Source organism: Bubalus bubalis, chromosome 20 (assembly GCF_019923935.1).
Source record: "Bubalus bubalis isolate 160015118507 breed Murrah chromosome 20, NDDB_SH_1, whole genome shotgun sequence".
Lineage (NCBI taxonomy): Eukaryota > Metazoa > Chordata > Mammalia > Artiodactyla > Bovidae > Bubalus > Bubalus bubalis.
The window spans coordinates 15,529,522-15,555,505 of record NC_059176.1 but is presented as its reverse complement, the minus strand read 5'-3'; the positions used below and the strand labels follow the sequence as shown (position 1 = coordinate 15,555,505).

At 36.2% G+C, this 25,984-nt stretch overlaps 1 protein-coding gene across 4 annotated transcripts in view; it reads left to right on the top strand.

The window, feature by feature from the left end:
* Positions 1–25,984, top strand: part of TOGARAM1 (TOG array regulator of axonemal microtubules 1) — a 79,732-nt gene that overhangs the window by 34,590 nt on the left and 19,158 nt on the right. For 3 of the 4 annotated variants that reach the window (XM_025271419.3, XM_025271418.3, XM_025271421.3), the window contains 6 exons: positions 1,701–1,801; positions 7,827–7,979; positions 17,131–17,229; positions 18,440–18,612; positions 19,099–19,252; positions 21,809–21,962. In XM_025271419.3, the coding sequence (XP_025127204.3) occupies positions 1,701–1,801; positions 7,827–7,979; positions 17,131–17,229; positions 18,440–18,612; positions 19,099–19,252; positions 21,809–21,962 (834 nt within the window). The remainder of the gene's footprint in view (positions 1–1,700; positions 1,802–7,826; positions 7,980–17,130; positions 17,230–18,439; positions 18,613–19,098; positions 19,253–21,808; positions 21,963–25,984) is intronic. The other variant, XM_025271420.3, reaches the window with a different exon arrangement.

Genomic DNA, 25,984 nt, shown 5'->3' with positions numbered 1-25,984 from the left:
TTTGTTGTTGTTCAGTCACCAAGTCATGTCCAACTCTTTGTGACCCCATGCACACCAGGCTCCTCTGTCCTCCACTGTCTCTCTGAGTTTGCTCAAATTCAAGTCCACTGAGTTGGTGATGCTATCTAACCTTCTCATTCTGTCTCCCCCTTCTCATTTTACCTTCAATCTTTCCCAGCATCAGGGTCTTTTCCAGTGAATCAGCTTGTCTTGTCAGGTAGCCGAAGTATTGGAACTTCAACTTCAGCAGTAGGCCTTCCAGTGAATATTCAAGGGTTGATTTCCTTTAGTATTGGCTGGTTTGTTCTCCTTGCAATCCAGGGGTATTCTCAACAGTTTTCAGCACCACAATTCAAAGTTTGATGGTCCAGCTCTCACATGCATACATGACTCCTGGAAAAACTACGTTTGACTACATCAATCTTTGTCATCAAAGTGATAACTCTGCTTTTTAATACTCTGTCTAGGCTTGTCATAGCTTTCCTTCCAAGGAGCAATTGTCTTTTAATTTTATGGCTGCAGTCATCTTCCACAGTGAATTTGGAGCCCAACAAAATAAAAATTGTCAACTATTTCTACTTTTTGCCCTTCTATTTGCCTTAAAGTGATGGGACCAGATGCCATCTTAGTTTTTGTAATGTTGAGTTTCAGGGCAGCTTTTACACTCTCCTCAAGAGGCTCTCTAATTCCTTTTCACTTTCTACTGTTAGAATGATATTGTCTACAGCATATCTGAGGTTGTGGATATTTCTTCCTGCAGTGTTGATTCCAGGTTGTGATTCATCCAGCCCAGCATTTTGAATGATGTATTCTGCGTATCCCCTTCATGGATCACAGCCTTGTTGTGGCGAAAGGGCTTGTATAACTCAATGAAAAGAAAGATTATACAGCACAAATTGCAGTCTTAATTTCCTTTGGTAATCCTCTCATGAATAAGGATTGACCATATGTTGAAAATATGCTTGCTCCTTGGAAGAAAAGCTATGACAAACCTAAACAGCATATTAAAAAACAGAGACATTACTTTGCCAACAAAGGTCCATATAGTCAAAGCTATGGTTTTTCCAGTAGTCATGTATGGATGTGAGAGTTGGACAATAAATAAAGATGAGTGCCAAAGAATTGATGTTTTTGAACTGTGATGTTGGAGAAGACTCTTGAGAGTCCCTTGGACTGCAGGGAGATCCAACCAGTCAATCCTAAAGGAAATCAGTCGTGATTATTCATTGGAAGGACTGATGCTGAAGCTGAAACTCTAATACTTTGGCCACCTGATGTGAAGAGCTGACTCCTTGGAAAAGACCTTGATGCTGGGAAAAATTGAAGGCAGGAGGAGAAGGGGATGACAGAGCATGAAATGGTTGGATGGCATCACCAACTCTATGGACATGAGTTTGAGCAAGCTCTGGGAGTGGTGATGGACAGGGAAGCCTGGTGTGCTACAGCCCATGGGATTGCAAAGAGTCAGATGCAACTCATCTGAACTGAAATGAACTGAACTGAACTGATATGTTGAAAAGGTTGGAAGTTCAAAAGGTGAACTAGGAATACCAATAAGAAATAGCCTTATTTTTTCATACTTTTTGCTGCCTTATTATCTAAGTCTAGTAAGTTAATTAAAGTATAGAGAATGTTTTATATAAGACTGTTAATAGTTATGGATCTTCAATATTTATTGAAATTATCTTGTTTCATTGTAGGTCAGACATATTTCCAACTTTTGGATCAAAACCTTGTCCAACAAGACTTTCTTCGGCGAAGAATAAGAACTCTCAGGTAGCTGAACACAGCCCCAGGACAGGTATTCTATGACTCTGTCATAAATATGATTTACAGATTTTTAGATGATAAAAAAGTGATGGACTGATGGCAAATGCATTTTAGATTTAGAAGTTTTACAATCACCAATTAAGACTAATCATCTTTTAACTCCTTAAAAGGTCATTGTGGCAAGAATAAATACTGTATTCTTTCTGGAATACCTGTGTAATTGGTCCCTCCTTTAAGTCTATAAGCTACCCATGCTGGCTCCTATGCCAGGACATTTTGATTTAATTGATACAGAATGCGACCTGGACATCAAAGTTTTTGAGAACTCTCTAGGTGATTCTAATATGCAGCATAGTTTAGAAACCACCAGGGAACCAAACAACACAGTTTCTTTTAAAAATAGTATTTAACTAGTGTATCTTGTGTAAACATTTTACAGACCAACCTGGGAGTCACTAATTTATAACATCAGTTCCTAGAAAATAGATTGTGTTATTGGTAACAAATTAGAAAAGTATTTGGATTCTCATCCATTTAGGATGGAATCTTTATGTAGTCTTCTTTATGATTTGTAAAACTGTTGAATTATGAATTAATTGTAACAAGGATTAGATCTGGTAGACAGAGTTCCTGAAGAACTATGGTCGGAAGTTTGTAACATTGTACAGGAGGCGGTGACCAATACCATCCCAAAGAAAAAGAAATGCAAGAAGGCAAAGTGGTTGCCTGATTAGGCCTTACAAATAGCTGAGAAAAGAAGAGAAGCAAAAGGCAAAGGAGAAAGGGAAAGATAGACCCACCTGAATGCAAAGTTTCAGAGGGTAGCAAGGAGAGATAACAAAGCTTTCTTAAGTGAACAATGCATAGAAATAGAGGAAAACAATAGGAAAGACTAGAGGAAAGGAAAAACTAGAGATCTCTTCAGTAAAATTGGAGATACCAAGGGAACATTTCATACAAAGATGGGCTTGATAAAGGACAGAAATGGCAAGGACCGAACAGAGACAGAAACTATTAAGAAGAGGTGGCAAAAATACACAGGAGAACCATACAAAAAAACTCTTAGTGACCTGGATAACCACAATGGTGTGTTCACTCACCTAGAGCCAGACATCTTGGAATGTGAAGTCCCCTGGGCCTTAGGAAGCATCACTGTGCACAAAGCTAGTAGAGGTGATGAAATTCTAGCTGAGCTGTTTCAAATCCTAAAATATGCTGCTGCTAAAGTGCTGTACTCAATATGCCAGCAAATTTGGAAAATTCAGCAGTGGCCACAAGGCTGGAAGAGGTCAGTTTTCTTTCCAATCTCAAAGAAAGCCAATGCCAAAGAATGCTCAAACTACTGTACAATTGTGCTTATTTAACATACTAGCAAGGTAATGCTCAAAATTCTTCAAGCTAAGCTTCAACAGTATATAAACTGTGAACTTCCAGATGTACAAGCTGGATTTAGAAAAGGCAGAGGAACCAGAAATCAAATTGCTAATATCCATTGGATCATAGAAAAAGCAAGGGAATTCCAGAGAAGTATCTACTTCTGTTTCATTGACTATGCTGAAGCTTTGACCTTGTGAATCACAACAAACTGTGGAAAATTCTTAAAAGAGATGGGAATACCAGACCACCTGACCTGTCTTCTGAGAAATCTGTATGCAGGTCAAGAAGCAACAGTTAGAACTGGACATGGGACAGCAGACTGGTTTGAAATTTGGAAAGGAGTATGCCAAAGCTGAATATTGTCACTCTGCTTGTTTAAATTATATGCAGAGTATATCATGCAAAATGCCAAGCTGAATGAATTACAAGCTGGAATCAAGATTGCCAGGAGAAATATCAACAACCTCAGATATGCAGATGATACACCTCTAATGGCAGAAAGTGAAGAGGAACTAAAGAGCCTCTTGATGAAAGTGAAAGAGGAGAGTGAGATAGCTGGCTTAAAACTCAACATTTAAAAAAATAAGATCGTGGCATCTGGTCCCATCACTTCATAGCAAACAGATGGGAAAAAAGTGGAAACAGATTTTATTTTCTTGGGCTCCAAAATCACTGCAGGTGGAAACTGCAGCCATGAAATTAAAAGACACTTGCTCCTTGGAAAGAAAGCTATAACAAACCTAGATAGTGTATGAAAAAGGAAAGACATCACTTTGCTGACAATGGTCCATATAGTTAAAGCTATGGTTTTTCCAGTAGTCATGTACAGATGTTAAGAGTTGGACTATAAAGAAAGGTGAATGCCAAAGAATTCATGCTTTCAAACTATGGTGCTGGAGAGTACTCTTGAGAGTCCCTTGGACTGCAAGGAGATCCAACCAGTCAATCCTAAAGGAAATCAGTCCTGAATATTCATTGGAAGGACTGATGCTGAAGCTGAAACTCCAGTATGTCACCTGATGTGAAGAACCGACTTACTGGAAAAACCCCGTTGTTGGGAAAGATTGAGAGCAGGAGGAGAAGGGGACAACATAGGATAAGATGGTGGGATGGCACCACTGGACATGAAGTTGAGCAAATTCAGGGAGACAGTGAAGGACAGGGAAGCTTGGCATGCTGCAGCCCATGGGGTTACAAAGAGCTGGATACAACTTAGGGACTGAACAACAGCAAGTTTAGGATATGCTGTTTATTTTCACATGATCTCAGTGTAAAAGTCCTGTAACCTTAAGGCTACTTTAACTTATAAGTACTTTCTTTAAAAGTTGTGTGTGTATCTAATTGTTTGCTAAGATTTTAAATTGCTTCCTCCTAATTATGTCTTAGCTTCATCTCTTTTTAATTCCCACTATCACTCTTAAACATTTTTTACTTAGCCACCTAACATTTCTCTCCAGCTTTGGTTTCGTTCACTTACAGTCCATTCCCCATAATGCAAAATTGACTATGTTGCCCAATATAAATTTATTCAGAGGATTCTTCTGTGATCTGGTCCATGCAAACCTCTCTAGCCTCATTTTCCTTTTTGCTTTGTATCTTGTAATCCATTTAACTCAGACCACATTCAGTACCATTTCCTATCTCTTAGTTGTACTTCAGTACCATTTCCTATCTCTTAGTTGTACATGCTGATTCTTCTGGATGAAATCTGAAATCCATACCATACACCAGGCTATTTTGAAAACAACTCAAGTTGCTTTCTCTGGGATGCCTTCCCAATTCACAGATAAAATTAATATTACCTCTTTTGCAATGTCATTACACTTAACCTGACATTTTTATAGTGGTATTATAATTATTTTACTTTTTTGGACTCTCAGATTCTTGATTCTCAGAAATTATTTACGCCTGATTATCTCCAAGTACCTGTCATAATTATTAATGCTGAGCTCAACCACATATACCTGGTAAACTGTCTTCCACAAACCTTGTGTGTTAGACTAAGAGATAGTTATTCTACTAAGCACAGGAAGACAATGCCTATGTACTTTGGAGTCTGAGAGAACCCAACTGGAATCTCAGTTTGATATTTAATAATCATATGCATGTTCTGTGGAAGTTACTTAATTGCTTAGAAACTCAATTTCCTCATTTGGTGATGCAAACCTTGAGAAGGGTAGTGAAGGTCTAAGTGTGTAACATACAAAAGGCACCTACTACATAGTGGGCACTTGGTAAGTATTTGTTCTCCTAAAGGAAAAGACCCAAAGAAATATTAATATAATACATAAATTTAGTCTTTAGTTCTTTTTTAAGGCTGATCATCCTAAGAAATTATTTATTAGTTTGAAGACATATTTTTTGCTAGGTTGTATCCAGTTTATAAAATGGAACCTACTTTGGAAGAATATCCTTGGAATTAATGTGAGAGTTGGGCCATAGAGAAGGCTAAATGCTAAGAATTGATGCTTTTGAACTATGGTGCTGGAGAAGACTCTTGAGAGCGCCTTGGATAGCAAGGAGATCAAACCAGTCAATCATCAACCCTGAATATTCCTTAGAAGGACAGATGCTCAAGCTGAAACTCTAGTACTTTGGCCACCTGATATGAAGAGCTGACTCATTGTAAAAGACCCTGATGTTGGGAAAGATTGAGTGTGAGAGGAGAAGTGGGTGACAGAGGATGAGATAGTTGGATGGCATCATTGAAGCAATGGACATGAGTTTGAGCAAACTCTGGGAGATAGGGAAGGACAGGGAAGCCTGGAGTGCTACCGTCCATGGAGTTGCAAAGAATCAGACAGGACTGAGTGACTGAACAGCAACTAACCCTAGTTGTATCAGCTTGTGAGTCATTTAAATTTTGGTGGAGTGATAGGTCTTATAATAATGTACACTTCTGTATGCAACGTTCAGTGTTTGCCAAACTTGTCTAATAGTGTTTTTCAAACTTGCCTACTACTAGGAATCATGAGGAATACATATAACATATAGATTCTGGGGCCTCACCTTATACATACTGAATCAATCTTTGGGGTTGGAAATACATATTTTTAACAAATAAGTTAGGTATTTCTCAGATCAAATTTTGGAAATACTGTTATTGAATTTATTATGAGAAATTCTTGGTTAAATTTAATATGCTTCCAAAGTGTTAAGTTTTGGTGGTTTAGGATTTTATTAATTTGGATTTACTTTTTTTTTATTATTTAGGATAGGTTTTGTGTTGGTTTTAGTAAGCAAGTCATTTGTACAATTTATTGCTTAATTGGTGAGACATAAAAATGATAATGCTTAGAATAAGAGCTACCTGAAGATAAAAATAATCATGCCAGAGTTGTAAATCTAATCTGTCTATACTACAGCATCTCCAATAAAGATTTTCACATTGATTACCCCACTGCCCTACTGTAGCACATTGTGCTAAAGTTCGTAATGAATGTTACAGTCAACTTATTTTCCTGTAGCTTTTATCATCAACTACTAGTAGAAAGCATTTCCATCCAAAGCCAGTATCTTTATGAGGCTTACTTTATGAGTTAACTATCAAAACCAAGAAGAATTTAGAAGACTATCCATGTTGCTTCCAGAAGATCTGTATCATTTAATATCAGATATTTTAAAAATCTTCATCAGTGAATCTGACTAGTGCCTTTTACTCTGCAATACTCTTTAGCCTAACTGCCACCAGCCATGTCCTCTCCCCACTGTCCTGTTTTTATTAAAATACCATCAATGGTATTAAATTCTATTTTATTATTATTTTATTATTATTACTTAATGGTTTACATAGTAGATATACATAAAAATGGATGGTGACTCAAATATATATTGCCTGGGATTTTCCACTTTGTAGTTTTGTGGTCTTACCAACTGCGAAGTGTTAGTATAGAATGTTCAGTTTAAACATTCATGTGTAGATTAAAATTTTAAGTATTTATTAAAAGGAGGCCTACATTAAGGGTTTGATTTGCTTTTTTTTAAATGGGAATGTAACATTTGGATATTTACCATATGCTAGTCTCTGTGATAAGCCCTTTACATTTTCTTCATTTAATCCTCAGAAAGGTTCTGAAAGATCTACTTTAATACTTCTATCCCCATTTTACAAATACAGTTAAGTGTCTTGCCCGTTTTCTGTATAGTTGAAGTGGCAGTACTATGATTTAAAGCCGTGAAGCATGAGTCCAGATTCTGAGCTCGTTTACAACCTAGTTTACTGCCCCACAAGCTAGATCATGAGAGTGGGAGAAAAGAGAGAAATGGAAAATAGATATGGAGCCCTTTCTCAGGACATAGGTTAAACATTCTAGATTTTAAACAATTTTGTTGTGCTGCAAAGTGTAAAATTTCATTTAAGCATTAAATGGCTATCATATTTTTAAAACATTGTTTACCTCTTTCATTCATTGAATTTTTTATTTCATTGTCATTTTAAAGCCTGTTTTATAAAATAAGATAGTATAGCATATACATGTTCTGATCTGCTAGTAAAGTAAAAAATATTACAATATTTAAAAGAAAGTAAAACTTTAAAAAACATAGTATAATGTTATAATTTCTAGTATTATTGAAACCTTTCTAAAACGTTAGGAGCCAAGATAGAGAAGAGATCCATATTTCCTTATGGTGTTACCTATATCATTCAGATAAGTTGTTTTATGTATTTTATTTTATAGGGACTACAACATCCAGTGTAAGCATAATTGGTCATCGTATGAACTATGGGTTTGGATGTGGTGACTTTGAAGAGGATAGGTCACATGACATTTCACCTAGTGCTTTAAAAATACAAAATAAGGAACAACCAAGACATTATAAGCATACGAAAGGTTAGTACATTTCAATCACAAGTTCATTTTTAGGACTGAGTGTCTTTGAATTTCATATCTTCCATTAACATGCCAATAAAGAAAAACTAACTGAGATTTCTCAGTTTTGAGACTTTTCTTCTTACCCTTCTGATGTGTGGTTGTCAAAATAATTCTGCCAAATAGAACACATAGTTTACATGTTAATATATGGTTATGTCTCAGGAGTTAATCCAGGGAACCTGTTACCCGAGAGGTTAAATCTAGGGAGTCGTTGCTGACCTTTACCCACAAACACATACAGACACACTCTCTGTACGTGTGCCACTTTAAAATGGGGTGGAGAAGTCATATGAACAAATGATTCCCAGATGCCTACTTATGTTGTAACCATGGAGTAAAACTGTGGAAACAGGATTATAATTTTCCTGTAGTAGAACCTGGAAAGTTTTTTTGTTATCACAAGCCATTGTTAACAATGTACCCTTTTTTTCTTTTTTTTTTTTTTTAAACTTAATAGCAAGCAGCACTTCTATGACTGCTTCCCTCCCCTCCTGCCCAGAGAACCTGTTACAGCTGCTTTTAACATTTTTTCCTCAGAGTAAGAGGCAATAATTTTGAGCCATCAGGGAAGCCCAATTTTGAAGGGCATAAATATTTAAATAGAGTAAATAGAAGTCACCTGTATTTCAGCATTGCGGTCTACCAGTAAATGTAAGGAACTGTCATTTTTTTGTGTGTAGCAACTTTTATAATAAGGTCAACTTTTGTTGTCTCTGGTCCTCTTAAGTCATATATGTCCAGGTAGTCAGGCATTTTAGTTTATGTATACTTTTTGTGAAACTAATGCAAATTGAGTAAGAGTGAACTTGATTTTAGACACTTTTTCTTGTTTTTTGTTGTTTTTATTTTGGTAAATTTCTAAAAATTTAATCTGTAAGATAATCCATAGTATCTGTTCTTTGTGAGAAAGATCACTTGCCCATTGTTTTTATTAATACAAAAGAGGATGACGGGGTTTTTTTGTATTTACTTACATATTTTATTTTTTATATAAGAAAAACCAAATACAAAAATATTTTTTTTCTAAAGGAAATATAATTTCATTGTTTTCAAATAATTGCTGAATATATTTTTTTACTGCCAATGGCTTTTTTTTTTATCATAAAAATATTGATATCTTTGATCAACAGTTAATTCTACTACAGAAAATTCCATCAAACTTACACTTCCAACTCTAAACCAAACATCTACTAGATCTATCTGGTCAACAAGAATAAACATATTCAAAACCAAACTTATCTTCCTTTCTAGACTTATTCCTCTTCCTTTTTTTTAATCTGTTTTTATTAGTGGCATTATCATTTGCCCAGTTATGGAGACTTAAAACTTTAGAGTCATCTTTTCTACTTCTCTTTACCCTTCAGGCAGTGACCAGTCCTACCAGTTCTTTTCAGTTTAACTTGGGTAACTTCTTCCCTGGGTAATTACAGTAGCCTTCTGATAAGACATTTTGTCTCTTATTTTCATTTATTTCCAATTCAGTGTACATACTCTTCCAGAATTATCTTTCTAATCATCTCTTCCTTGCTCAAAACCTTTAGTGGTTTTCACAGGATAAATTTCCAACTCTAGCATCATTTTTTCATACCCTTAATAATTTTGCCTCAGCTTATTACCTTTCTTGCGTTACCTCTTGAAAGTGAAAGTGAACTCACTCAGTCGTGTCCAACTCTTTGGACCCCATGGACTGTAGCCTACCAGGCTCTTCTGTCCATGGGATTTTCCAGGCAAGAATACTGTAGTGTGTTGCCATTTCCTTCTCCAGGAGATCTTTCCAAACCAGGGACAGAACCCAGGTCTCCCACATTGTAGGCAGACACTTTACCATATGAGCCACCAGGGAAGCATTACCTCTTAGTATACCTCTATTCATGCCCTATCCTCTGGCATTATTTATTTATTTGTGGTGCACTGTGTCTTCATTGCTGTGCACAGGCTTTCTTTAGTTGTGATGAGCGGAGGCTTCTCCTCCTAGCAGTATGCAGACTTCTCATTGTGGTGGCTTCTCTTGTTTCAGAGCACAGGCTCTCAGTGCATGGACTTCAGGAGTTGTTGTGTTCAGGCTTAGTAGTTGCTACTGTTTGGCTTAGTAGTTGTGGCTCGCAGGCCCTAGAGCTTGGGCTTAATAGTTGTGGTACTTAGTTGCTTAGTTGTGGCTTAGTTGCTCCGTGGCATGTGGAATCTTCCCAACCAGGGATCGAACCCATGTCCCTTACATTGGCAGGTGAATTCTTACCTACTGTATCACCAGGGAACTCCATATCTGCTTTTTGAAGCTGGCTAAAATCCATTTCTTTATAAAGCTTTCCGCATGCTTCTGGTCTGGAGTAGTATAAGATAAGATTAAGATATAGGCATCTTTATATCTGTATTATGCTTTGTATATAATGGTGCATGTGTATGTGTGCACTCAGTCACTCAGTGATGTCTGACTCTTTGCGACCCCATGGACTGTAATCTACCAGGCTCCTCTGTCAGGGAGGTTTGCCATTTCCTACTTTAGAGGATCTTCCTGACCCAGGGATTGAACCTGCATCTCTTGTGTCTCCTGCATTGGCCTTTACCACTGAGCCACCTGGGAAGTCACATATCAAATGAATGGAGTGATGATGAGCCAGCCAAAACTAATAATCATGTAAAACCTGCATCCTCAAATAATCAGGTTAAAGTAAATATTGAGTGCAATGCTAAAAGGAATAAAAAGACTCCCAGGAGAAATATTGGTGATGAGTGACAGATGTGAATGGACTTCTTTTGCAAGAAAGAAACCTCAGACTTTTTTAGAACTAGCTCTCCAAACCTCCTCTTCTTTCTCTCCTCTGCTGATTGTCCTTTTGAATGTGACCATTTTCTAGCATAATAACCTTGAACTTCAATTAACGATTTAAGAAAGTGATTAAGATGGATGTTTGTTGCTAGCAAACTAGATTCTATAACAATATTTTCTCTTTCTCTATTTGAATAAATGGGGCAGAAATAACAACAACAACAAAGGATAGTTCATATGCAAAGAATCTTTTAAACATCTTTATTTTAGAATTGAGATTTGAGCAATATTTCTTTCAATAATTCTTTGCTTTAAATAAAATATAGGGTAAAAAGTGAAAGTAATATTAAAAATGATGCTATGTCAGACTTCCCTGGTGGTCCAGTGATTAAAAATCCATGCTTCCAATGCAGGGGGCAGAGGTTTGATTGATCCCTGGTCAGGAAACTAAGATCTTACTAAGATCTTACATGCTGAGTGATGCAGTGGAAAAAAAAAATGGCGTTATGTCGGTGTTTCTTATAAATGAAATTAAACTACTTAGGTCTAGTCTTTATGTATTTCCTCCCATGAGATTTGTTTAATTATCAATCACCTCTTAATAGTTAATGTATAGATTTTATGTTTGTTAACTATTGTGGAGCAAATTGTTCCGTTTACTGAGATTTGTTTCTGTGTCATTGAACACTTTCTGGGGCTACCAGATGTTTCTGTCAATTGACCCTAAATTAATTGTATTTTGCTTTCATTTTTTTGTCTTGTAACATTCATTTAACATATTTATTGAGCACCTGCTGTGTGCCAAGCACTGTACTAATGGTCTCTGGAAAAGAATGATAATCAAAGCTAAACATGAGTCCTATCCCCTTACAGTCTAGTAGGGGAAAGAATAATTAAATAAATAATCATAAACTGAGGTAGAAGTTAATCTAGGAAAGTACAGATTGCTGTGAGGTTGACTTGATCTGTTCCCAGGGGTGAGAAGCTTTCCTTCAAGGTTATCCTCTTTTTGTTTGATTATTGTGCTATGATTATTTTCTAACATCTTCAAAACTCTTAATTCTGATATGTATGAACTCCTTAAGTAAAGAAAGTTTTCTTTTCTGTCCAGTGCCTAGTCTGAACTAGATTTCATTTTTTTTTAATTGCGGTATAGTTGATTTACAATATTGTGTTAGTTTCAAATATATAGCAAAGTGATTCAGTTTCATGTATGTATATATAGAGAGATGTAGTTCGGAGAAGGCAATGGCTCCCCACTCCAGTACTCTTGCCTGGAAAATCCCATGGACACGAGAGCCTGGTGGGCTGCAGTCCATGGGGTCGCAAAGAGTCGGAAACGACTGAGTGACTTCACTTAACTTTTCACTTTCATGCTTGGAGAAGGAAATGGGAACCCACTCCAGTGTTCTTGCCTGGAGAATCCCAGGGATGGGGGAGCCTGGTGGGCTGCTGTCTATGGGGTCGCACAGAGTCAGACACTACTGAAGTGACTTAGCAGCAGCAGTTCAGATTAATTTTCCTTATAGATTATTATTAATACAAGATATTGAATATAGTTCCCTGTGTAAATCCTTTTTGCTTATCTATTTTATGTATAGTAGTGTGTATATGTTAATCCCGTACTCCTAGTTTATTCTTTTCACATGCCTGTCAGCCTTCTGTATGTCTTCTTTGAAGAAATGTCTATTTAGGTCTTCTGCTCACTTTCGATTGGGTTATTCAGTTTTTTGGTTATTGAGTTGTATGTGCTATTTGCATATTTTATGAAGTAAGCCCTTCTCAGTCACATCATTGACAAATATTTTTTCCAAGTCCATAGGTGGTCTTTTTGTTTTGTTTATACAGCAGTTTCCTTCACTCTGCCAAAGCTTATAAGTTTGGCTAGGTCTAATTTGTTTATCTTTGCTTCTGTTCCTTTTGCCTTTGGAGAATGATCTAAGAAGACATTGATAAAATTTATGTCTGAGAATTTTTTGTCTATGTTTTCTTCTAGGAGTTTCATGGTGCCTTGATATTTAGGTCTTACAAGGTTTATTTTTGTGTATGGTGTGAAGTAGTGTTCTAATTTCATTGATTTACGTGTAACTGTCCAGCTTTCCCAACACCACTTGCTGAAGAGACTGAAAACTACTCAAACATAGAGAAGGAAACAGATACCCAGGTACAGGAAGTACAGAGGGTCCTAAACAAAATGAACCTAAACACCCACACAAAGGCATATCATAATTAACATAGAAAAAGAAAAGATTCTAAAGACAGCAAGAGGAAAAGAGTCAAAGAGTCAGTTACAGGGGAACCCCCATAAGGCTATCACCTGATTTTTTGCATAAATTTTGCAGGCCACAAGGGGATGGCATTGTATATTCAAAGTCCTGAAAGGGAGAAAAACCTGCAACATAGGATACTCTACCCAGCAAAATTGTCACACAAATCTAAAATATACAGTAGATTCACAAAACCAAAAAAGAAAGGAACTCTAGCATAATATAGAAGAAAATCATCAAACTCTAAAAGGAAATACAAAAAGAAAAAATGCAAAATCAGCTGGGAGGCAAGTTTTCAAATGGCAGTGTGTACATTCGCTTACTCCTTGGAAGGAAAGTTATGACCAACCTAGATAGCATATTCAAAAGCAGAGACATTACTTTGCCAACAAAGGTCCATCTAGTCAAGGCTATGGTTTTTCCTGTGGTCACGTATGGATGTGAGAGTTGGACTCTGAAGAAGGCTGAGTGCTGAAGAATTGATGCTTTTGAACTGTGGTGTTGGAGAAGACTCTTGAGAGTCCCTTGGACTGCAAGGAGATCCCACCAGTCCATTCTGAAGGAGATCAGCCCTGGGATTTCTTTGGAAGGAATGATGTTAAAGCTGAAACTCCAGTACTTTGGCCACCTCGTGCGAAGAGTTAACTCACTGGAAAAGACTCTGATGCTGGGAGGGATTGGGGGCAGGAGGAGAAGGAGACGACAGAGGATGAGATGGCTGGATGGCATCACTGACTCGATGGACGTGAGTCTGAGTGAACTCCGGGAGTTGGTGATGGACAGGGAGGCCTTGGCGTGCTGCAATTCATGGGGTTGCAAAGAGTCGGACATGACTGAGCAACTGATCTGATCTGATCTGACATACCTACTAATATTACTTTAAATGTCTGTGGACTAAATGCTCTAATCAAAAAACAAAGAGTGGCAGATTGGATTAAAAAAAAAAACAAAAAAAACCCACAAGAACCTATAATAGGCTACCTACAAGAGAATCATCTTAGGGTAAAGGACACACACAGATTGAAAGTGAGGGGATCTAAAAAGATATATCATGCAAATGGAAGTAGCAAGAAAATGGGAGTAGCGATAATTATATCAGACAAATTGACTTAAAAACAAAGTCCGTAAAGAGAACATTCTATCATGACAAAGGGATAAATATGGGAAGAGGATATTACATTTATTAACATGTGCATCCAGTATAGGAGCACCTAAATATATAAAATGAATACTAAAAACATGAAGGGAGAAATTGAGAGGAATACAATAATAGTAGGCAACTTTAAACCCCACTGAAACCAATGGACAGATCTTCCAGACAGAAAATCAGTAAAGAAACAGAGATCATAAATGATACAATAGATCAGGTGGATTTAATTAATATCTATAGGGCACTACATCCAAAAACCCCAGAATCACATTTTTTTTTCAAGTGCCCGTGGAATGTTCTCTGCAGTAGACCACATACTAGGTTACAAAACAAACCTTAACAAAGTTAAGAGGATAGAAATTATTTCTAGTATCTTTTCTGACCACAACAGTATGAAGCTAGAAATCAGCCACAGAAAGAAAATAAGAAGAAGAAAAAAAACCACTTGGATACTAAACCACATACTACTAAAAACCAGTGGGTCATCATTGAAATCAAAGAGGAAATCAGAAAACACCTCAAGACAAATGACAATGAAAACACCTTACAGAATCTATGGGATGCAGCAAAAACTTTTCTAAGAGGGAAGTTTATAGTGACACAGGCCTTAAGAAAGAAGAAAAATCTCAAAAAATCTCCCACCTAAAAGACCTAGAAGAAGGACAGATGAGACCCAAAAATCAGCAGAAGGAAGGAAATAAATATATGTCAGAGAATAAATAAATGAGATAAAAAAGTGCGGAGATCAATAAAATCAAGAGCCCCCTCTTTTAAAAAAAAAAAAAATTAATAACCTCAAGCCAAGTTCAAGAAGAAAAGAGATAGGACCCAAAAAACAACACAAGAAAGTAAAGAGAAATAACAACTGATTCCACAGAAATACAAAAACTCATACTATAAAGATTTATATGCCAACAAATTAGACAAGTATTTAGAAATATGCAGTCTGCCAAAATTGAATCAAGAAGAAACAGATATTTGAACAAACCAATTACTAAAAGAGAAATCGAATATCTATTTTGAAAAACTCCCTACAAACAAAAGTCTAGGACCAGATGGTCTCACTGAGGAACTCCACCAAACATACAAAGACTGCACACCTATGCTCAAATTATTCCAAAAGACTGAAGAGAAGGGAACACTCCCAAATTCATTCTAAAAGCCACCATCATCCTGATATCAAAACCAAGGATAATTACAATAAAAAAGAAGAAAGAAAATTACATGTTGATATGTTTGATAAATATAGATGTAAAAATCCTCAATAAAATATTAGCAAACTGAATCCAATACAGTACATAAAAAGGATCAAAAAGCATGATTGAGTTGGATTCACTGTAGGGTCTCAAGGACAGTTTATTATACCTAATCAAATCAATGTGATATATATCACATCATCAAAAGAAAAGACAGAAATTATATGATCATTTCAATAGACGCAGAAAAAGCATTTGATAAAATTCAACATCCATCCATTATTTAAAAAAAAAAAAAAAACTTCTCACCAAAGTGGGTATAGGTAAGTGTTAGTCACTCAGCCGTGTCTGACTCTGCAACACCATGGACTGCAGCCTGCCAGGCTTCTCTGTCCATGGGATTCTCCAGGCAAGAATAGTGGAGTGGGTAGCCATTCCCTTCTCCAGAAGACCTTCCCTATCCAGGGATTGAACCCAAGTCTCCTGCATTACAGACAAGCTTCTTTTTTTACCATCTGGGCCACCAGGGAAGCCCTGTAAGTAGGTACAAAGGGAATGAATCTCAAAAGCAATTTACAACAAACCCACAGCCAACATAATACTCAGTGGTGAAATGATGAATGCCTTCCTGCTAAATTCAGGAACAAGGCAAGGATGCCTGCTCTCACCACTTCTACTCAGTGTAGCTTTGGAAGCTCTAGCCACAGCAGTCAGACAAGAAAAAGTAATAAAAGATATCCAAATCAGAAGGGAGGATGTAAAGCTGTCACTATTTGTAGATGATATGATACTCTCTACATGCTGCTGCTGCTGCTAAATCCCTTCAGTCATGTCCGACTCTGTGCGACCCCATAGATGGCAGCCTACCGGGCTCCTCCGTCCATGGGATTTTCCAGGCAAGAGTACTTGAGTGGGTTGCCATTGCCTTCTCCAGATACTCTATATACAGATCCCTAAAAACTCCACACAAAAACTATTAGAACAAATAAGTGAATTCGGCAAGGTAGCAGGATACAAGAGTATCCTGCTTCATTTCTTTATACTTAAAACCAAATACCAGAAAGTAAAAAAAAAAAATCACATCCAAATATTAAATAAAATATCTAGGACTAAACTTAACCACAAGAGTGAAAGACCTATACACTGAAGACAATAAAACATTGATAAAAGAAATTGAAGATGATTTTAAGAAATGGAAAGATATATTTGCTCTTTGATTTCAAGATTTAATATTGTTATACTGCCCAAAACAAACTATACAGATTTAATGTGATCCCTATCAATATAACCATGATAAATTTCACAGAACTAGAACAAATAATAATAACATGTATATGGAACCACAAACACCCAGAATTGCCAAAGCAATACTGAGGAAAAAGAAAAAAGCTGGAGGCGCATTCCTTTCAGACTTCAAACAATACTGCAAAGTTACAGTAATCAAACAGCTTGGTATTGGCACAAAAGCAGATATATAGATCAATGGAACAGAACACAGAGCTCAAAAATAAACCCACAAACCTGCAGTCAATTAATCTATGACAAAGGACACAAGAATATACACTGAACAAACCAAGTATTCTTAGTGTTTATTGAATTAATGTGTAAATATATAAATGATAAATTCTTTGTGTGAAATTAATTTTCAGTTTTAAAAAACCATGTCATGATATCCTAAAATACTACATAAGTATGTATTTTTTTAATGCTTTTTTGTTTGTTTCTTTAGCATCTACAGGGTCATCATCAAATTTCCACCAAATTTCCAGTTTTGACTTCATGTCTACAAATACCTTATCAGAAGACTCAGTAGTAGTTGTTGGAAAAGGTATTTTAAAATTATTTAGCTTTTTAAATGTATGTTTTCTTCATGTATAAGCAAAGCATATCAATAAAGAATAGAGAAGAGTGTGCTTCAGGTGTTGAATAGAACTTTCTTTTTGAAAAAATTGTTAAATTGAAAGAATTAAAAGTGAATACTTAGCACCACATTTCTATCCTCTAATGAAACAATGGTAAATTTATGTCAGTAATTTTCAGAGAGATGTATTATGTGACAGGTACAGTTTAGGCACTTTTTAAGATACTTCTAGGATAGCTTAAATAATTTTATTGCCATTTAAATTCAAATTATAGTCCTTTTTGATTGACTTAGTAATCAATATAAATTCATATAATTCTATAACATCTCATGCAAAGACTAGACAAATCTTAATTAGTATCTGTTATATATTTCAGGTAGGTTGAGAAACCTTTGAACGACTTGTTTGCAAATATCCTTTAAAATTATCATTTTTCCCCCAACTTGATTGAGGTATAATTGATGAATAAAATTGTAAGACATTTAAAGTGTACAATGTGATGATTAAATACCTATATACATTGTAAAAAGATTTCTCCATCTAGTCCATTAACACAACCCAACTAGATTCTTTTTTAATTGCAAAACTAGAATATGATGATAGATGTTGAGGGTGTACATCTTATTTTTGGTAAATAGAATGAAATGCTTAGAAAGCTTTCCTGACTTCTTTGCTGATATCATTAAGTTAATTTTAGATCCTCCTCAGATTGACTTCAACCTCCCCTTATATGCTTATTTTCTCTATTTGCCTTGTGCCCAAACATCACTCCACAAACATGCTTTCTACTTGTTTAGCTCTGCTTATGAACACCTTTATCTCATAGGATGTTCTCCCTGCCTTCCTCACTTGTCTACTCAAATTCTTTTATGTCTTCCAGTCCCAGCTCAAATCCTTGCTCTTTGAAACCACCTTAAACACTCAGCTCACCTAACCTTTCATTCATGTGAACTCAGAACTTACAATATGCAAATATGCAGTTCTCATTTGACATCATCATGAAATGTCTTCTTATTATAGTATCATTTTGATAAGGTGTTTTTATATTTTGTGATTATTTAACATGTTTTTCTTATTATATTGTTTACTTCTTTTAAAACCTTGTCTTAAAACTTTGTTGTCCAGAATAACATCACATAAATATCTAATGACAGTTTGATGGTTGGTTGCTTTCAGGGGTATTTGGAAATCCAATTCCAGCACCAGCAACCTGCAGTCAATCAGTGATAACTTCTGTGGAAAATGGGGTTTCGTTTTCAGTTAAAAATACTGAACCACCACCAGGGATTTATGGAAGAGCAGTTCAGCAGAGTATTCCATCATATGTTGATTCTGAGAATGAAAAAGATGTAAGGTTATTTCCTAATTATTAGGATAAATTCAAGCTTATGATACATCATTGTTTTGGGTATATCAGATTTGGGGTGATAAAAGTGCTTTGATTATAATTTTTTAAATCTCAATGTAATTGAAATTCCTGAACCTTAATCACGTAAATGATAGATTAATTCTCCTTTTCCACCAAATATATTGTTATTCTGGTGTAAAGTATCTAATGTACTTTATATTCTACATGTACTTTATATACATATATATGTGTGTATGTATATATTTGACAATTTTCTAGGATATCCTCAAGGAGTAACAAACTAGTATCTTTAGGCACAAATTTAGTTCGCAGTTGGTACTGTGTAATTCTATTCAATTTTAGAATTACTGAAATAAGGACTAAGAAATGTATAATTTATTTTGTATAGCTTACAGTTGCCTAGAATAAGATAGTTTAAGTGTCAAATTTTCTAAATGATTAGAGCTATTTGAACTTTTTCATGCAGATTAAAGTTTCTATTTCAAAATCTACTTATGACAAGATGAGACAAAAGAGAAAAGAGGAAAAAGAATTTTTTGACACTAAAGATTCTGAAAAGAAGGAACAGAGTCCCTGGGAACGAATGAGACTTACAGGAAATGAAAAAATGGCACCTCAAAGTAAGTGGAATTTAACATTTGGTGTGATTTTATTTAACTCATAATACTCTAAAACTACTGTACTGAGGTTTAACTGAGGGTGATATATGACTAATAGTGGAATATGTTGAACTATCATACTGAAATTTGAATGACTCAGTAACATATATAATTAACTATATATAATAGTTATATATAATATGATATATAACTATTTGAAATTTGAATGACTCTATTTGAAATTTGAATTTATAACTTTGAAATTTGAATTTTCAGCATTCTCAAATAATTTCACTATTACTGTCATAAAATCTAGGGGAGGAAAAACCCACAAAACTTCTTACCTAAGCCAGTAGTTCAAAGTAGGAATGGAAGTACAAATATAGCAAATAATATAAATTGTAACAAATCACAAATTGTTGCATATTCATTCTAGAGACATCAACTAATTTTGTGATTTTTCACCTATAATGTAGGCTTTACAGGTTTTATTTCTAAGAAGTATAAGGAGAGTACTTCCCTGAAGTTACCCTTATATTATTTGAACAGAAGAGTATGTTTACAAGATAAATACAGAAAGTGAGAACAACCTTTTAGAGACTGTTGTCATAACACTTTTATTGTATTTTATAAAATATCAGTCTGCAAGAGAGGAAGTTTAAGAAACAAAACAAAGCCCCTAGCCTGGGCAACACTGCTTTAGATCGATGTTCTGTACACCTCCTTTTCCAGAGTAATATTTGTTTTGTTTTGTTTCTCTTTTTTCCAGGTAAAAACAATAGAAATTGTCATATAATGCCAAGGTTGATAATTTGGTGTTATATACGCATCCCTTCCTAATGAATTATTCTCTCTTGAGAATGAAAGTAAAATAGATATAGAGAGGAAGTCCTTAAAACTTTAGCAACAGTTTTTCACCTGTAATACAGGAATAATAGTAACCATCACATAAGGTTGTCAAATGAATCAAATGAGATGATGTAAATGAAGCGTTTAGCACAATGCAGGCAGGAGTTCAATAAATGATAGTTGTGCTGTTTTAAATTTGCTGTTCTTTCTGGGTTATAAAATTCCAAAGGTTTTTTTTTTTTTTAATACATATCAATCTTATTTATGAAATCTAATGAGGGTACATCTGAACCATCAAAAAAATTATTGAGGTCTATTTATTATATTCGTTAAATGTCATGTAATTTTCTTCAGATATGATTTACTCAAAAATTGGTATTAATTTATCACTTCAGTAATCCAAAATAATATATTCATCTTTTTGCATGCATCTTCTTACCTGGTATGTGATAAAATTTGGAAAGCACAAATTCTTTCTTAGACCTCTTTATATAAAATCAAGAGCGATAGTAGGCCTAGATGAAAATCCTGCCTTTGCCACTCATTAGCATGGAGACCTTGAATACATTTCTTAGCCTCAGTAAAACTCAGTTGTATTTTCGGCTGCAAATTGGAGATAATGAGAATATGTATCACACCTTTGTTGAGAGAATTAAATGTAAAGTTTGTAAAGCATTTGTCACAACATCTAATATGAAGTATTTAAATATCTCTTTAGGGACTTCCCTGGTGGCCCAGTGGTTAAGAATCAGTGCTTCCAATGCTGGGTATGCAGGCTCAATCCCTGGTCGGAGAACTAAGATCCCATATGCCATGTAGTGTAGCCAAAAAAAACTCTTAACATGAAAAAATAACTAATCTCTACCCACTTACAACAGCCATTACACATTCTATTTTATCTTTTTGATTTTCTTTTCTTTCTGACACCTTCACTACATGTGTCTTACAGTGTTCGGTGCCTTTGTGGTAGGCATTGCCCTGGGCACTTACTTCCCCAGTATCTAGCACAATGCCTTATATCTGGAAAATGGATGGTAAATGTTTGATTGTGGAAGAACCATTGATCATGCTACTACATATGATCTTAGGATTTTTAGTATACCATAAATGATATACCAGTAGCAAAACTGGTAATTTATATACAGTTGTTATGAAGCTTTATTTCTGTTATCAATTGTATGGTAAATTAGGTATGCATCCACATTTTTTTTTACAAAATGGGATCATATTCTTCTTACCAACTTTTATTGATAGCTGTTAAAGCTAAACTTCGTTGTATGACTCATGACTGCAAAACCACTTAAACATTTATAGTAATGTAATTTAATAGTTTTATATAAAATAAGTTTTTAAATAACTTTGACATCAGGTATTACAGTTTTGCTGGAGACTGAACTAATAGTTGGGGCTTCCCCACTGGCTCCGCAGTAAAGAATCCACCTGCAATGCAGGGTTCAGTCCCTGGGTCAGGAAGATATCCCCAGCAGAAGGAAATGTCAACCCACTCTAGTGTTCTTGCCTGGAAGACCCCATGGAACAGAGGAGCCTGGCGGGTTATAGTCCATGAGATCTCAAAAGAGTCAGACACAACTTAGCGACTAAATAACAACAACAAACTAATATAAGTTTCTATAAGAAATATTTATAGACTCCATGGTCAGAATATTATTTGTACCCCTTTGTATCAGAGTTAGTTTACGCTTTATTTAGTATGTTTCTTTGTTTTAGATGAAGCATCTCCTGGAGCCATTCCACAGTATAAAGAAAGGATGCCCTCTGTCACTCATAGTCCAGAAATAATGGATTCATCAGAACTACGGCCATTTTCCAAACCCGAAGTAGCACTGACAGAAGCTCTGAGGCTTTTAGCTGATGAGGATTGGTGAGTTTACCATCCCTGGCCCAAAAGTTTGCTGAAATTATCTTTTATAAATTGAAACATTTCCTATTAGTTGTAGAAATGATTACTTAAGTTCTTAGGCAGTCTGGGTTTTTCCCAACTTATAATTAATAGCGCTGAACTCTGGGCCTCATAGAGTGCTATATTAACAGTTATGACATGTATTATAAGGATATAGTTTAGCTTTATTAAGCGTTCGGTATTAAGTACAAATCTCATCATTTCTCCAAGTGTTTCTCTGTGACATATATTCTACAAAAGTCTTGAAAATACTTACTCTGTTTCTGCCACGGCTGCATAGCTACCCAGCCAGCCCAGCCAGTAAATCAAGGCAAACAGAAAGACAGTGGCATCCACTTGCTTCAGCTGGAGCATGTACTGGCTGCTCTGTCCCATTTCCTCCTCTCTTCCTTCAGTCTGTCTTCATCCTCAGTGTGTACCTCATCATCAGTTTTGCTTTTTGTCCTCGATCATATTCATCAGCATGAAAATGTGCCATGATATTTCTTCTTTTTAAAAATCCTTCCTAAACTGCACACCTTCTTCACATTTTCACATTTCTTTTTTCCTCACTTGTTAGCAAAAGACCTTAAAAATGCCAATTCATTTGTCTACTTTTTCACTTCTTGTTCTCTTCTCAGCCTTCTTTAATTGACTTTCAACCCTCCCCTCCATGACCGTCACTTTGCTTCACTAAAACTGCAAAAATAACCATTTACTAAATCTACACTGGTCATTTACTGTCATTTACTTAGCCTCTCAGCATCATTTGTAATACAGTTGACACTCCTTTTTTTTTTTAATTAATTAATTTTTCTTTTGACTGCATTGGGTCTTTGTTGCTATGTGCGAGCTTATCTTGGTTCTTTTCCTTCTTCAGTACTTAGTGCTTATTGGTGTTCTGTTTTATTTCAGTATTAAGGAGTGCTCCAGAATTTAATCCACTGACATTCTCTATTTACATTCATTTCAAGGATCCAGGCTGGCAATCTTTTCCTATAAACAGCCAGACAGTAAAATATTTTAGACTTTGCAGGCCACATGTCTCTGTTGCAGCTACTCAACTTTGCTGTTATAATGAAAAATCAGGCTTGGACATTATGAAAACAAATGGGGATGGCTGTGCTTAAATGAACTTTACTTATAAAAATTTGACTTATAGAAGAAAACTCTGATGGGGCCAGATTTGGTCAGTGAGTCATAGTTTGCCAATCCCTTTCTTAAATGATCTCATTCAGCTTCATAGCTTTAAATTCCACCCATACTCTGATTTCTCATAAATGCATATCTGAATTCCTGGTATCTTCTTGAGCTCTAAGCTTATAAGCTCTAAGCTTCTACTTGACACTTCCACTTGGATTACAGTAGACATTTTAAATTTAATATGTCTAAAGTAGAACTGTTAAACTTCTACTTCTTGCCAAGATGGATTAACAGGTATTAGATTTGCCTTCACATTAGAAAGAACTAAAGAAATCATACAAAATATATGAAGTGGTTTTGAGAATATTGTTCATCAGGCAGTGAAAGACAGTGATCCCTAAGAAACAAAGAAGGTGATCCCTATAACTGCCCTTGCTTTCTTCCTGCAGAGTTTTCAAATCACAGCTTAGGGAGGGGAAAACCATGTACATATCAGGAGAAATGGAGATGAAACTGGGAGTTTGGGGAGGCCAAGATAGCTACAGCTTGTAGCAGAATGCCAGAGGAGGATATAGCTTCTTAAAGAACTCTAGAATCCTTCAGAGAAGTACTCTCGAATGTTTAGCTGAGTATTGGTCAAGGATGCGTGTGAAGCCAGAACAAGAAACACTCATAGAAGTTACAAAGAACAATCCCTGGAGCATATACAAGGCCAAGAATACTTTTCTCTCCCCACCAGCAGAGTGGAAAACCTTACAAGTTACATGGCATTGTACAATAGTCCAGAGAGTTTTGCTTCATCTATGTAATGCATAAACCCTAGGCTAAAGACTGACTTTGTTCCACCAAACAGAACATAGAAGCAAGACCTGAGAGGATCAGACTTTCCAAATAACTATATCTCATAACAAAGCTAAGGATATTTATAGGAATATAAAAATATCTAAGATAAAAATTCACAGTGCCTGGCATCTGGTAACAAATTACCAGGCATGCAAAGAGACAGGAAAACACAACCCATAATGAGAGGGGAGACAAAGCAAACAATGGAAACTAATCCAAAAATGGTATCAGGTCAGTTCAGTCACTCAGTAGTGTCTGACTCTTTGCGACCCCATGGACTGCAGCACACCAGGCTTCCCTGTTCATCACCAACTCGTGGAGCTTACTCAAACTCCTGTCCATCATGTTGGTGATGGCATCCAACCATCTCATCCTCTGTCGTCCCCTTCTCCCGCCTTCAATCTTTCCCAGCATCAGGATCTTTTCCAATGAGTTGGTTCTTTGGTGGCCAGAGTATTGGAGTTTCAGCATCAGTTCTTCCAATGAATATTCAGGACTGATTTCCTTTAGGAAGGACTGGTTTGATCTCCTTGCAGTCCAAGGGACTCTCAAGAGTCTTCTCCAACACCACAATTCAAATGCATCAATTCTTTGGCTCTCAGCTTTCTTTATAATCCAACTCTCACATCCGTACAAGACCACTGGAAAAACCATAGCTTTGACTAGATGCACCTTTGTTGGTACAGTAATGTCTCTGCTTTTTAATAAGCTGTCTAGGTTGGTCATAACTTTTCTTCCAAGGAGCAAGCATCTTTTAATTTCATGGCTGCAGTCACCATCTGCAGTGATTTTGGAGCCCCCCAAAATAAATTCTGTCACTGTTTCCATTGTCTCCTCATCTATTTGCTATGAAGTGATGGAACTGGATGCCATGATCTTAGTTTCCTGAATGTTGAGTTTTAAGCCAACTTTTTCACTCTCCTCTTTCACTTTTATCAAGAGGCTCTTTAGTTCTTCTTCACTTTCTGCCATAAGTGTGGTATCATCTGCATATCTGAGGTTATTGATACTTCTCCTGGCAATCTTGATTCCAGCTTGTGCTTCATCCAGCCTGGCATTTCACATGATGTACTGCCGGGGTCCAGCCCCGGCTGATCCAGGGTCTTCGAAGGAGAGACGGCTAGGCGGCCTATTCAAATGTTAATTAGATATAATAAAGAGGAATAGAATGAGGATAGCTCAGTAGGAAAATTCAGTGGAGAAAAGAAGCTGAGTGGCTTGGTTTACGCGGAAAATCAATATAACCCGTGACACCAGGTTAGCTCTGACCACGGAGGCCGCAGGCGCCCTCTCGAATAGCGGAAGGTGCCCCACCTTAGACACCTTCTCGAGTGGGTCTTAGAAGCCCAGGCAAATAAATGGTCGCAGAGGACATCCACACTCCAGATGGACACTCAGCTAGAAGTTAAAGGGAAGAATGACATGGGGAGACCAAGCGTTGGTGAGCAAGGCCCATAGCTTTATTTTCAACAGGGGCTTTTATACCCTAAGTTACACATAGAGGACAATAGGGGATGCAAAATCAGCAGTCTTTGATGCTTATCAAAAACCAGGGTTTCTTTCCTGCAGATTTATCGTATACAAATGGTTTAGGTGATTTACATCATCTTCTGGCCAGAGGCCTATTAACATTTTATGACTCTTGACAAGGACTTATCAACAAAGACTTATTTTCTCTAAGAGTAATTATTTTAAGGTTTGGCGCCATCCTCCGAAGATAAGATTACGTTCCTATAGGGTGGATGTGTAATGGGTTTACAAAGGAAAGAATTTACTACCTTAAGGGTCTAAAGTTACTAACACCAGGCCACTACTTATTTTTTCTACATACCAACTATATTAATTAATGCACATTCAAGGATACAATTCAAGGGATGTGAAAACTTGGCAACAAACATTGGCTCATCAATGAAATCTTTTACTAGCTTTATTCTGACAGTTTCTAATTCTCTGAGAGGCTCTAAGCTATTTGAATATCTTAAGCTTCCCGTGCCTCTGGAGGCTGGGAGACTGTAAAC